Below are 12,853 nucleotides of genomic sequence, written 5' to 3' on the forward strand. Positions count from 1 at the left end.
TCCCTGATGATGAGTGTCACCATCTCCAGCCCCTGCCTCTCATCTGTCACCGTTGGATTCATTCACACACCCTTTGAAATACAGCTATTATTTCATTCGGACGCCTGTCTGGTCTGAAGGCATGAAACATGAGTTTCTATCAGATATAGGTCAGTTGGTAGCACTTATTTATTAAAGCTCGATACAACTTTTAAATAAAGGCATTAAATAAAAGGTATCTAATTGGAGAGATGGTTTATACATTTTTAAACATCAAGACAATGTTTGCAGGGTTTTCTATAAAAGCCCTTTCTGGGAGCAGTACCTAGCATTAACATAAGAAACCAACGGCAAGTCGTGCATAACTGTGCAGTGGAAGGAAAATGATTGAATAAATAGGTAAAAATCTGAGCTGTGTGCTCTGCCTTTGCATTTTAGACACTTTTTATTACGACAACCCTACAACCCTAAAAATGCCAGGGAAACAATCGCCTTCATTCTCCTTCGTGTCGGCCAATTACATAAAATCCAGGCAAAAAAAAAAACTTAAGCTTTATATTGTGTCAAAATGTGAAAAATGACCAGGGGTACAGCTACTTTAACAAGGTGCTGTATTGTAAAGCACCCCAAACGTGGTTTTATACACTTTCTAACCAGAAGTGTTTACATCTCTGCTGTTATTTGCACATTTTTTCCATATATTATAAATTCACATTTTGTACATTTACTTTTAAAGAAATGTGCAACTGGCTAGGATGGTGTAAAATCTTGGTATGTTATTTTAACTAACTTTATCTCATGTATATTTACTGTATAGTCCCTCATTATTTCTACATTTGAATGTTATCTGCATGCAGGCAGGCAGCTGCTGGTACACCTGAGATTCCTCACTGAGGAACAATAAAGGAGATTTCTATTCTGTTTCTACTTAGTGAACCTAAAATACTCATTTGTAAGAGAATCGAGGAAAAAAAATTGGAAAGTTAAAACTAAAGATGACCTTTCTGATGGGTGACTGTTGAATTATACTATTGAATTATGTCACTTTTGTAAAATTGGGATCAAAATATACTTCCTCTAAATATATGTCACTACAGGAAGTGCAGATGATTTAGGAGAAAGGGTAAACTTTATGTCGACATATTTTACACTTGTGTTGTAGTTTACTGAATCATAAACCCTCATGATAGTATTTTTTGTTCTCACTGTGTCTTATTTCCAGTCTTTAATATTTTAGGAAATGAATGGTATATGTTAAACTGTCTGATGACAGGAATCTTTTTCTGAAGAGCAAATTTAATTTCAATTTAAGGCTGTACAGGTTAGGCCAGTTGGGAAACTTTTTCCCCCTTGATATTAAAATCATCATTGGATAACTGCATTATGTGCTTACTATCTGATGCTGCATATTGTGCGTTTAACGTTCGTTTCTGTAAGCGCGTTTGGTGTCTGCGTTCTGCTGTACCTTCTTCTTGGCTGATGCCCTTGTATTTGACGATGTTGTCGTGGTAAAGTGCCTTCAGGATTTCAATCTCTTTTAAGAGGTTGTTGCTCTGCTCCTCGCCGTTCTCGGGGCTTTCAGTGACTTGACGGCCACCAGTTCGCCGGTCCTGTCTCCCCGCGGGTCGTAGCGACACAACTCCACCTTCCCAAAGTGGCCCTGCGCCGAGGACAGAAACAATTTGTTTTTAAGTTAAGGGCATGTGACCAACTTCAGCGCCATAGTGAGCAACGTTATGAACGAAATCCTTCAATATTTTCAGAGTTTTTCGTTTGGTGAAAAATGTCTGACTTCTCTAAGCAGAACATAAAACGCGTTAGCTGGATGGTGAAGCTGTTCTGTTTCTTTGTAAAATGTCGGACACGTTTTAGAGGAAAGGCAAAAACGGGAAGAAAACTGAACAAACAGCACTTGTTTACCTCTCCAAGCTCTCTGATCTTCTTCAGGAAACGGTTTTCAAACACGGTTGGGTCCACCGGTGTGGTATCGCGTGGTCTGATGTATTCGTCTGAAAAACAGCATTTAAGATTAAAAGGACTTTTTGACAACAACAGCCAGGAATTAAACCTACTTTTTAATCAAGATTTACATGTCGTGTTAAAGGGCTTATAGTTCTGATGTGATATTTAATGGTAGATGTAGCGTCTTCATCAGCTTTAAGCAGAAAATCCTCATTAAAAGATATAAAGGCTTGAAATAATCCGTCGCTGTAATTAATGTGTATAATAGGTTTAATTTAGTCAACTTAGCCATCCTCGGTTAATCAATATTTACCACCGGCATTTAGGAGAAGTGGAATTAAACCTTTTCATGCTCAAAATGACTTAGTTAATAAAGTAGCATCCTAATTCCAGTGAAGTGTAAAATACAAGCATTTGACAATCTTTTTCATCTCATATTCAATTGAATGCACAACAAAGAAGATGTTTTATGCTCAAAGTAACAAACTTTGTTTTCTTTTTTTGCAAATATTCAGGCATTTTGAATATGATGCCTTGAATATCGGCTGAGACGGGGGTTAACAAAAGACTGGGAGAGTTGAGGAAAGCTTTAAAACATCTAAACAGGTGTTAGGTCCCCTTAGATAAAAACCTTTTAACCAATTTTAATAATAAACTGATGCTAAATGCACTGTTTGATAACTAGGTTCAGTCAGAATGTGTGTAACTCACTTCGTATCTGTCTGCCTGATTCGATTAATTTTATTTATTTATTTATTTTTGGTAGACGACGTGTTGAGAATCAGAGCTGAACTAAATTGACCTTCTCTACATTCGTTTCTGGTTATGTAACTGCTTCCACCCATTTCCCTTGTAATCTGCTACTGCATTATTTACCCGAAATGTATTTGTTTACACTGAACGTCAAATAAAAAATAAAAAAAGATTTCCAAGGCAGCCTTTCACATTATGTAAACTGTGGTGTGATTCTGTGGAAGTTCTGAAGATTTAAATAGGGAAATGTGATCCGTGTTGACGGAGAGACTGCACTACCCAGAGGTGGCCACTAGGGGGAAGACAGAACCGGGCTGGGTTTGCTGTGGGGCCCGAGGAGGGGCAGATCTCTGGTAATGTACCCAGTGAACTTCCTCATGAACATCTGAGCAAGTAAACAACTCTCTCTCTTTATATGAGGCTGCTGCTACGTGAGAAACAAACCACGCGTAACATCCAGGTTGTGTTTCACAGGTTAAAAATACAGCCTGAATGCTGCTTTGGTCCACAGTGTTTCAGTTATCCTCAAGATTTCATTTCAGAATTTTATCTAACCTTTTCTAATCTTATGCAACAAGACTTGTGTTGCTGAAAGGAGGTTTCTTGAGTGAAGTTTGCATGTAAACTAGGGCTGAACGATTTTGGAAAATAATCTAATTGCGATTTTTTTTTTCTTGATATTGCGATTTAATGCAATTTTTTTTCCAGTTTAATTTATCATGTCTTTTTAAACATATACAAACAACAAATCAATTTGTTTCCTCGCCGTGCAGATTAGGTGCTAAAAGACCCACAGCATCTAAACTCAGAGCAGAAATGATTGCCTTCTGCCTACAATATATTTCAACCAAAATTGCAATTTTGACTTTTCTCTGCGTTAACCACAAGCAACAAAAATGGCGTCTAAATAAAGACGTTTGTAAACAAGGACTATTCAAAACAAGAACTTTTATGTTTATTAATCAGAATATTATTCAAAAGAGCAGCTTTTAGTTGATTTGGACGTCAATCCTTGTTGGACATAAAGTCCAACCAACAAACAAGTCTATGTATTAAACTGATTGACCTGTACTTAATGCTATGTACAATTATATAAACTCTAAAACAAGTAATACAATTAGATTATCTCCCTCCTGCAACTGTCTTCCCTTTCATGTGGAGGCAAACCCACTTTAAACATTTTACCAACACCTAATGGACGGGTTCCCTAATTGTTACATAGCCAAAAATTGCAGACTCTGCGATTTCGAAATTGCGTTTTTTTACATCGCGATTATATTGAAAATGCGATTAATTGTTCAGCCCTAATGTAAACAGTGTTAATATGTGTACAGGTTTGTTATCAGACATACTTTTCTCCTCTAGTTCATCCAGGTCTCTGACGATAGCCCTGAAGAAGGGTCTCTTCTTGGGGTCGTACGTCATGCAGCGGGTCATGAGCTCAGCGAGCTCCTTGTAGTCCGGGGTGGCCAGCTGGAATTCGGCTTCATAAAATCGCTCCTTCTGCTCAGAACAAACAGAGGGAAAGGAGAAATGCATGACGTGACCTGGAGCGAACGCATGACTGCGTGCAGATATTCAGGTTCGCTGGGTTTCTTTACCTCGGTCAGTTTCTTCTCTTTGAGCGGAACCTCTCCGTCGTAGCAGATCTCCCACAGGGTGGTGCCGAACCCCCACTTGTCGGCGGCCACGCTCAGGGCGGACGTGCTCCTCACGCATTCGGGAGCGATCCACGGGATGCGATGCACACACTCTGCAGACACAACGTTGGTGTGATTCTGGCTGACCGCTGTGAGCTGGGTAAAACTAAATAAAACTTGTCGGAGCAGCACTTTTAGCTCGGTGTTTGTTTTCGCCTGCTTTACTGATATTCACATTTTACTGCTGGCGTATCTCAGGAAACCAAAATATTACAGAGAAGCCATTTATTTTTAGTCGTTTGAAATCAAAAAGTGAAACCCTGTTTATTTTATTACACACAGAGTGATATATTTCCAAAATCTGTTTATTTTGATGGTTATTGCAGCGTAATAAAAGCATTATTGAGGTTATTAATTATTATAGCCTACACAGTCATGGCAAATACTGCTGACCAGACTGTTGTGCATTGGTCCAAAGTCCTCTTTTTAAAACAAAAGTACATTTTGCATTTAATTTGGAATATTGGGGTCCAGAAGATGTGGAAGAGTGGAAAATGGAGCCAGTTTCCATGTCTGTGATTATTTAGGAAGCCGTCTTCTGCTGTGTTTTAAGTCCGAGGTCAGGGAGCATAAGCCCCCTCAGCAGTAAACCAACTTCAGATGCTACTATCATTTATTTTGATAAACGTATACGCACGATGGATGTTGCTGAAATGTCGAAGCGGGATGTGATATCAGCGAAGTGCTACTCTGCTCATTATCTGAGGAAGTAAATACTGACCGGGATATAATCACTAAACGCTACATCAACAACTGAGCAAAACTAAAAGCCTCATTTTACGTTTAGCTCAGAGCCAAAACATTTAAGAAATAAACGCATAAATTCTCGACATCATTACCCATCCAGCACAATGAATCCTTAAGATTTTTCACAGCCACAGTTGAGAAAATTCAGCGTTATCTTACCACTTCCTTAAATCTGATTCCTAAAATAAAACTTTTTTCTAACACATTTAACTCCTGATTGTGCAGAACCAAGGAATGTAGATTATTAAGCTTGTTTTTGTAAAAAAAACAAGCTTAATTAAAGTATAATTTCTAAGTAAACCTATTCATGTAGGCTCCTGTTACGGTCTGGCATCCTCGCGTGAAGCAAAACATTCTCTTCATGCTCAAGATACGAGACCGGAGCAGGAAAGGAAACACTGTGTGGGAAGCTATCTTAAACTGGCTCCACCCGGCTGAAATGTTTCACGCTTACTGGAAAAACGGCCCAAATGATCCGACATCCATGAACTGGCTTTTAGCTCCTCAAAGCCACAACTTAAAATCAGACAATGTCTGTTAGTAAGCAGTAAAGAAATGGATGTGAGAATAGAGAGAAGGGGAAGAAAAGAGATAACTGGAGGCAAAAAGAAAAAAAAAAGGAGACATATTGAAAGAGAAGAAAACATCTTGAGAGCCAGTGGAAAGTAATCAGATTAGTGGGCAGCGGAGAAGAGTGCTCCCAGAGAGCCTCTGAGCACATTATGCATCCAGTTCAATTAAATCCATGCAGAAGGACACTGATGTGTAACGGGAAGAGCGGCTGATCGGCGGAGTGATAGAGACGGAGGAATGGAAGAAATGGTAAAGATTTCTGAGAACAGAGAGTGCGGGACGAGTATTCCCACGGGTCTGAGACTGAAACATTTCCAGTTTGTCCTGTGGTTTCCGTCAGATCGCTCCGCACGGCCGGCACCGTTTCTGGCTCTGACGGAAAAGCAGAAACACGAAGCTCCCAGACGAGGGGAACTGTGCGATTTGAGACGTGCCCTTAGTTTGATATCTGTGAACTCGTACAGATTAAAACAAACCAAATCACAGTCTCAGGTGGAAAATCCGCTCAATGCTGAGCCAAAGAATGGCCGACGGCTGTGATTGCTGTTTCCGACGGCTTGGTCGGACACCTTTGATCGGAAATGGGCTTTTTTTTACTTTATTTTCCTGCACTGTGTGGGAAGATCAACACCGTATACTGCAGACGACGATTTAAAAGAAAAGGGGTCCCCTTAGTGCCTCGTGAACGTTTTAGAAAGTACCACGAGTTTCTTTAAAGAGTCAGTCCAGCCTGTGATGACGAAGCGTGTTCTGGTTAGAGGAGTGTGACCCATTTAGTTTCAGTATTGCAGGATCTTTGAGGTGTTATTTTGTATTAAAGAAAAAAAAAAAGCATCTCAAACTACCATATGTTCACTTTACCGCAGTTAGCTGCCAGACTATGTTTTTTGTTTTTTTTTTCCAATTCTGCTTTAACTTTCATTTACAGCTGAAAATGCGGAAGTTGTTGCGACACGTACCACGGTAACTGTTTGGCAACTTGGTGATTTTCATTGAAACTGCAGAGAAATGAGGTCGGCTGTGCCTTTGACTCACCCTCCCTGGACAGCACCGTTATTGGTATTCCCGGGTCGCTGAGCTTGATGAAGGGCTCTCCTTCCTCTTCGTCCAGTCCATCTCTGGCCAGCAGAATGTTCTTCGCACAGACAAAGCCGTGGACCAGCTTTTTGTCTTCCTAAAACACACACACAACAAAAAGCACCTGAAGACGTTCTTGTTCCTTGTTTATTATACTTTGTGAAGTGTTTTTAACCCCCCTATTGTAGCACTTTGAGATTTTATTTGAAATGTAAAGTGCATTATAAATAAACTGTATTATTACAACAGTAAAAACACATGTTATATACCTACCATCATAACTACGTTGCTGAGAAGTTTGCCAATCAAGACTCAAAGTTTTTGTTCTAAGCTCTTATTGTAAAAGTCAGTTTTTGCTCAATTCAGAATGAAAGTGGCACATTTGATAAGACCTGCTGGTGTCTTCTCCGGACACATTTGCCAACTTTTCAACTTTGAGACGTGCCTGCAGCATCCGAATTTAACCTGCTACATAAACTTTTTTTTTTTAGCTCTGAGACGACGCCACTGAGCAGAAAGTGACTTTTTCCCTTTCATTTTTGCTTCCCCTTCTGTTATTTTTCTGCATATTAAAATTAGGACGTGGGTTGTTTTTTTTTGACGAGCACAGAATCGTAGCAGGACATCCAGCTCGCCAACATTTGGCACCAGTCAGAGAAAGCTGAACTTTCTATAATGCAAATGGGAACGGGTCATACTTGTACAAGCCTCCCTCTTGTGTGTGTGTGTGTGTGTTCATTTGCACCTCATTATGTTGTTCCTATTAAAACCCTACAGTCGATTTGCTTAGGCCCAGAGCCTAAACCCACCCAAATAAATAGTTTCTGATCAAACAGAACAATAAAAAAGTGAAAAAAAAGCAAAGTTTCCTACTTACCAAGTAGCTAAGAGCTGAGGCCAGCTGCTTGGCCACCTGGAACTTCCACCTTGTGCTCAGAGGACTCTGCTGTCTCCTTATAAACACATCCAGTGGTCCTAGCTGGACATATTCTTCCACCATGATATCTGGGGACGGAAAACGACGCGTCAGAGGATGAAGCCGCTGCACCACACACTCAGTCGGCCAGTTTAAAAACAGCACTTACTCTCCTGGTGGCGAACACACACGCCATAGAGCAGCGCGATGTGTTTGTGAGACACTTGTCGCATCATGTTGGCCGTCTCAAAGAAGGCCTGTCATCAGAGAGACAAACGCATGTCAATACCAGCAGCCGGCTGGACATCTTTAATATTTGGTTATTTAAGATTTTGCAGATGTTAGTCACAAGGACAACAGAAATCAAGCCATTTTAGAACAAGTTACTGGTTATGAAACCGTGTCTCACCAAGGAGATGTCCCTGTGTCCAGAACCGAGCACCTTCAGGACCACCTTGACTTCCTGGAAAGATGTGTAACCTGCATCTTCATCTTCTTCGTTCTTGACTCTCAGCGTGCCCAGGTATATGTTGGTTTTTGTGCCCACGCCAAGGTGCTCCTCCTGGGGAACACAACACAGAGCCAAGATGGTTCAGGGTTCAGAAAGAAGTCGCATCTAAACTACGCTCCTACTGAGAAAAATGTCAAACGCAGAAAAAAAAAAATGGCAGTTTCACAAGGGTAGATATTTCTTCACATCCTAACGTGAAAAACAATATTTTTTGGAGTCACTCAAAAGTAGTATTTCTAAAGTTGTATTTTAAAAGTTATACTTTATCAATTAAAGCCTGTATTTTGGGTGCTATTGTGTTATATTTATATGTATGTGTTTATAACACGCTACATTTTATTTCTAACTTTTACTCGTTCTCTTACAGCCAAAGCTTTCAACATATTAAATATATTAATTAGGATTTTAAGCAATATACTGACGCAAAAACTTGAGAAAAGGAATAAATGGCTTTCTACATTCTTTACAAATAAGAATTTGAAAAGTTAGTTTTCTGCACTTTGTCTCTTATTCCTCTAAATAAATATCTGGACAACCGACTGCCTTCTGAAGCCTTTTAGTCAACTTGTGTACAATTTAATCCAAGTATGAGTTGTTTGAAGGCCTCATGGGTTTGTTAAAGAATCTTATTGAACAAAAAGCCTCAGGTCATGGAAAAAACCATAACGAACTTTGAAAAAGCAGAGTAGCTGGGAAAGTGATACACTCCACAAATCTAGATGTTATGAAAGAAGAAAGACACTGCTGGAAAAAACTAATAGGGCTCTAATAGCTGGATTTGAAGGTAAAACTGCACATCATCCAAAACACAGCATCTCTATTTTCAAACATGGTGGTGGCAGCATCATGTTTGTGGTAACCAACTTTCCAGACACACCAATATGGCCGCACTCGTGCTGTGAGCAGAATCTATGGCTCTCCATGCACCTTGGAAGTGGGTGTTTGGTTACTTTTCTTCACCGTGTATGGGCTAGGCGCTTAGATTTAAGGATAGACAGCTGAATGGAGCCAAAGATGATTATTCTGGAAGAAAACCAGTTAGAGACCAGAAAAGCTTTGGGACTGGGGCAGAGGTTCCCACTTCTAGCAGGACAACGACCCTAAAAAACACTGAACTACAACGGAACGGTACAGCTCAAAATATATGAACGACCCGACCTAAATACGACTTAGAATCTCTGCCAAAACCTAAAAAAATAAAATAAAATAGATGTTGACGGCTGGTTGGGCTTGGGTTATTTCTGTGACCAGATGTGCAAAGCTGCTAGAGACTTCAACTGACTAGTAGCCGAAACTGTCCAGGAGCTGAATTCAGATGCTGGTCACCCTTTCAGATATTTATTTGTAAAACATTTACAAACAGAAACTAAAACTCTTTTTCCTTCAGCTTCACAGTTACAGTCCACTTTGTGTTGGTTTATCACATAAACTCCCAGTAACATGAGAACGTGTGAGAAAGTCCCAGCGCTATCGGTACATTTGCAGAACACAGTAGCCACAGAAATCAGGAAGCTTGTTGAAACACACGATAAATTTCTCTGGAGTTTCACATTCTGCATTTTTACATTTATGATCAAACTATAGCAACATCATAACCAGCCTTACCATTCAATACTACAGGAGAAAACAAAACAAAGAACGTGTACCTGCTCGATGTCCTCCTTGGGAATGCGATGGAAGATACAGAGCTCCCTCTCGTGCTTGGGCGGCTGGCAGGTCTGGGCTCTCTCCTTGGTAACCACCAGGAGGTTAGATATTTCTGCAAAAAAAAAAAACATTCCTCTGTAAGAAAACTGTGAGGGGCACAATGCACACGTCAATCCCCTTATTATTGGGAGAGCTAACCAGTGTGGAAAAATGTTTCAGACTGGAGAGGACTGTGTTGGTGAATCCTCCGCAAAGCACATCTGCCTGCATTGTTACTATGGTGAAGGTATTGTCAAAAAAAAAGCCCACTGGTCTGAAATGCTGGTGAAGATTCTCAGTCATTCCAAAAACGTAAAAAAACTAAATAACTGGACTTTTCTCAGAAGTTTCAAGATGTTTCGCTTCCCATCTAGAAGGCTTTTTAAATTCAAAATGTCTGGACTAGTGTGGCGTTGCAAGCTTTATAGTACTGCCCAACAAAAACCTTGTTATGGCTTAGATAACATGCAAATTGAACCGAAACGGGTCCACCCCCTTTGTAATGGGCAGTCGTTAAGGTCATTGTAGGCCTGCAGATTGAACCGGTTTGAATTGAGAAAGCTTTCCGGATAGGAAGCAAAAACGTCTTCAAACTTCAGAAAAAAAAGTTGTTTTGTTTTTTTTTTACTTTTTTGGAACGTCTGAAATGCCGCAACCAGGCAGCAAGAACAAAATCTGTCTACGGCAACAACAGAGAGGACCAGAAAGGAAGAGAAAAGCTGCGTCTTTCAAGACACGCGCGCCCGTAAAAGGGCTCAGCGGCTATTGCATGACCTCGCAGGTTGTGCATGAAAGCAACACGGTGTTTACATGTGGTGATCAACAATTACGTCACTGCGGCAATGACAAGTACAGACGTTCGAGTTGTGCTAGCAAACCGGATTCAGGTTGTAGTGTGTGTGTGTGTGTGTGTGTGTGTGTGTGTTTGTTTCTGGACGTGGGAGGCGCAGTGAGAACTACTATTTGCTTCCCCACTTCATGAGAGTTTGTGTTCGATGTGGGCTGCTAATGTTATGACAAAACCAACAAACTGTGGTTACTTGGGGAGGGGGGGGGGGGGGGGGGTAATATGCACTCCCTCAGCAACTTGTCAAAAGTAGCTTGTAACATGCAATCTTGGTTTCATGCAAACCCCAAAAAAACAACATGTGCCCAGCTCTACCATTGAATGATAAGTGGCACACTGTGTCGCGCTCACTCCCTCACCCCTTCAATCTAATCTTGGCATTACGGAGAAAGACACACACACACACACGTGCTTCAAGCAACAGCCTCTAATTCTTTAATTCCAAGTTTACACCTGAACACTAGGTAAAGACCCAGGACGGCAAAAGAGGTAAAAGCAAACCTTAGGATGTGGGCACACTGTAGCGGGGCGCTATTGTTCGACGCTGACAGCTGAGCCCAGACAGCAACACAGCCGTGCTCTTTTGTCTTTGGCAGATGCAGCAGCTTACTGATGCGCGACGTGATAATAATCGACACCCTGCGCGTGCCCCGAACATACACACACACACACACGAACACATTTATACAGACATGGCTTTGTCTTTCCCTGTGTAAACACAAGAGTGCTACTTCGGTTCCGGAAACCCACATTTTACAACTCTCTTCCTCCCTGACACCGTTTCACAGACGCTGCCAGCACCGTTTCCCTCGGCCCGACACAAACACACCTACGCCTTAAAATCTTGGCGTTACATACATGCGAGGTTGAAATGTTCGAGTCACACGCTGAAGATCCCGCTCAGGTGCAGAACGCACGACTTTTAACCACAGGGCAAAGACAGATCTTGCTGTTTCTTTTTAGGGAAGGAAGTGTGAAACAGGTTGCGAAGAAGAAGAAACAAGAAACAAGGGTTTCCGAGTCCAAAATGTACCTATATTAAATCATAGTGTTGATTAAAGCTTCTTTATTGCCCATCATTTGCTTTACATGAACCAGTAACGAAGTCTCCCCTCGTAGAAATGTTTGTGCCTGACTTGCATCACTCCGGTAATTACAGTCGGGCGTTTACATCCACTCATGGACATTGTTGTCAATCGTTTGGAGCTGTTATATGACTGGTTTGAAGACAATATATTCCCAGACTGGAATGATCTTAGAATAATCAGCTCCCATGAACAAGAACGGAGCGCAGCAGTTACATTTTTCCCCGTGTGGATGTTTTCCAGTCCACATAGTGTTAAAATTATAAATCCGTCAGCACTGCTATTTGATTAAAATGTCCCTGACCCTAGAAACGACAATGTTTTTGTAGCAGCCAGCAACTTCCTGACATAATTCTGAATCGATATTCGACCAATCCAAGAATCAAACGCATCCATTTTTCCACCATTACTTAGCAAAGACTCTGCCTTAAACCAAAGAACCTTACATTTTTAACATGGACCACAACAGTTTTGATAAATGTTTGGAATCATTGTCCTGCTGTCTGTCAACTACCTAAACCAATCTGGGTCCCTCAGATGAAAGGAAACTGGCTACAATGTTAAGAACAAGGTTCGCGCCGATCGTAAACTGGAAGATATTTCCGTCCATAGAGAAGCCAGTTTCTCATCACCTTGGACTGAAAGCGCTCTGACCAAGCAGAGTTTAAACTGCTTGACATGAAGCTCGGCTAAAACCTGCCGCTACCCACATGGACAGGCTAAATGCCTTCTGTGCAAAATTATTGTGGAGAAATTAGTTATGTCAAAATGATAAAATATGAGAGGCTTTCAGGCCTAAGGACACTAAACCAGCTGCCACGCATAGTGACTGTGGGGTCATGCTGTGGGGTAGCTTTGCTGTCAGGGCGGCTAGAATGTTGCACACAGTGCAGATGGAAAGATGGAGGAGGAATTTCATCAAATAACCAAATCCGCCTCAAATCAATAGATGGTTGAAAACTGGACACGACTGGGAAAATTTAGACACCGAAATTTATGACAATAAACGACGTAATT

General features: G+C 41.0%; 1 protein-coding gene across 1 annotated transcript in view; it reads right to left on the reverse strand.

The window, feature by feature from the left end:
- Positions 1 to 1,301: 1,301 nt before the first annotated feature.
- LOC118564231 (tyrosine-protein kinase JAK1-like) overlaps positions 1,302 to 12,853 on the reverse strand; it is a 37,592-nt gene continuing 26,040 nt past the window's right edge. The window contains 10 exon segments of the mRNA XM_036141649.1: positions 1,302 to 1,550; positions 1,553 to 1,639; positions 1,900 to 1,988; positions 4,047 to 4,197; positions 4,296 to 4,447; positions 6,750 to 6,888; positions 7,669 to 7,796; positions 7,877 to 7,964; positions 8,117 to 8,269; positions 9,865 to 9,977. Of these exon segments, the coding sequence (XP_035997542.1) occupies positions 1,302 to 1,550; positions 1,553 to 1,639; positions 1,900 to 1,988; positions 4,047 to 4,197; positions 4,296 to 4,447; positions 6,750 to 6,888; positions 7,669 to 7,796; positions 7,877 to 7,964; positions 8,117 to 8,269; positions 9,865 to 9,977 (1,349 nt within the window).

The sequence above is a fragment of the Fundulus heteroclitus genome, chromosome 9, assembly GCF_011125445.2.
Source record: "Fundulus heteroclitus isolate FHET01 chromosome 9, MU-UCD_Fhet_4.1, whole genome shotgun sequence".
NCBI lineage: Eukaryota > Metazoa > Chordata > Actinopteri > Cyprinodontiformes > Fundulidae > Fundulus > Fundulus heteroclitus.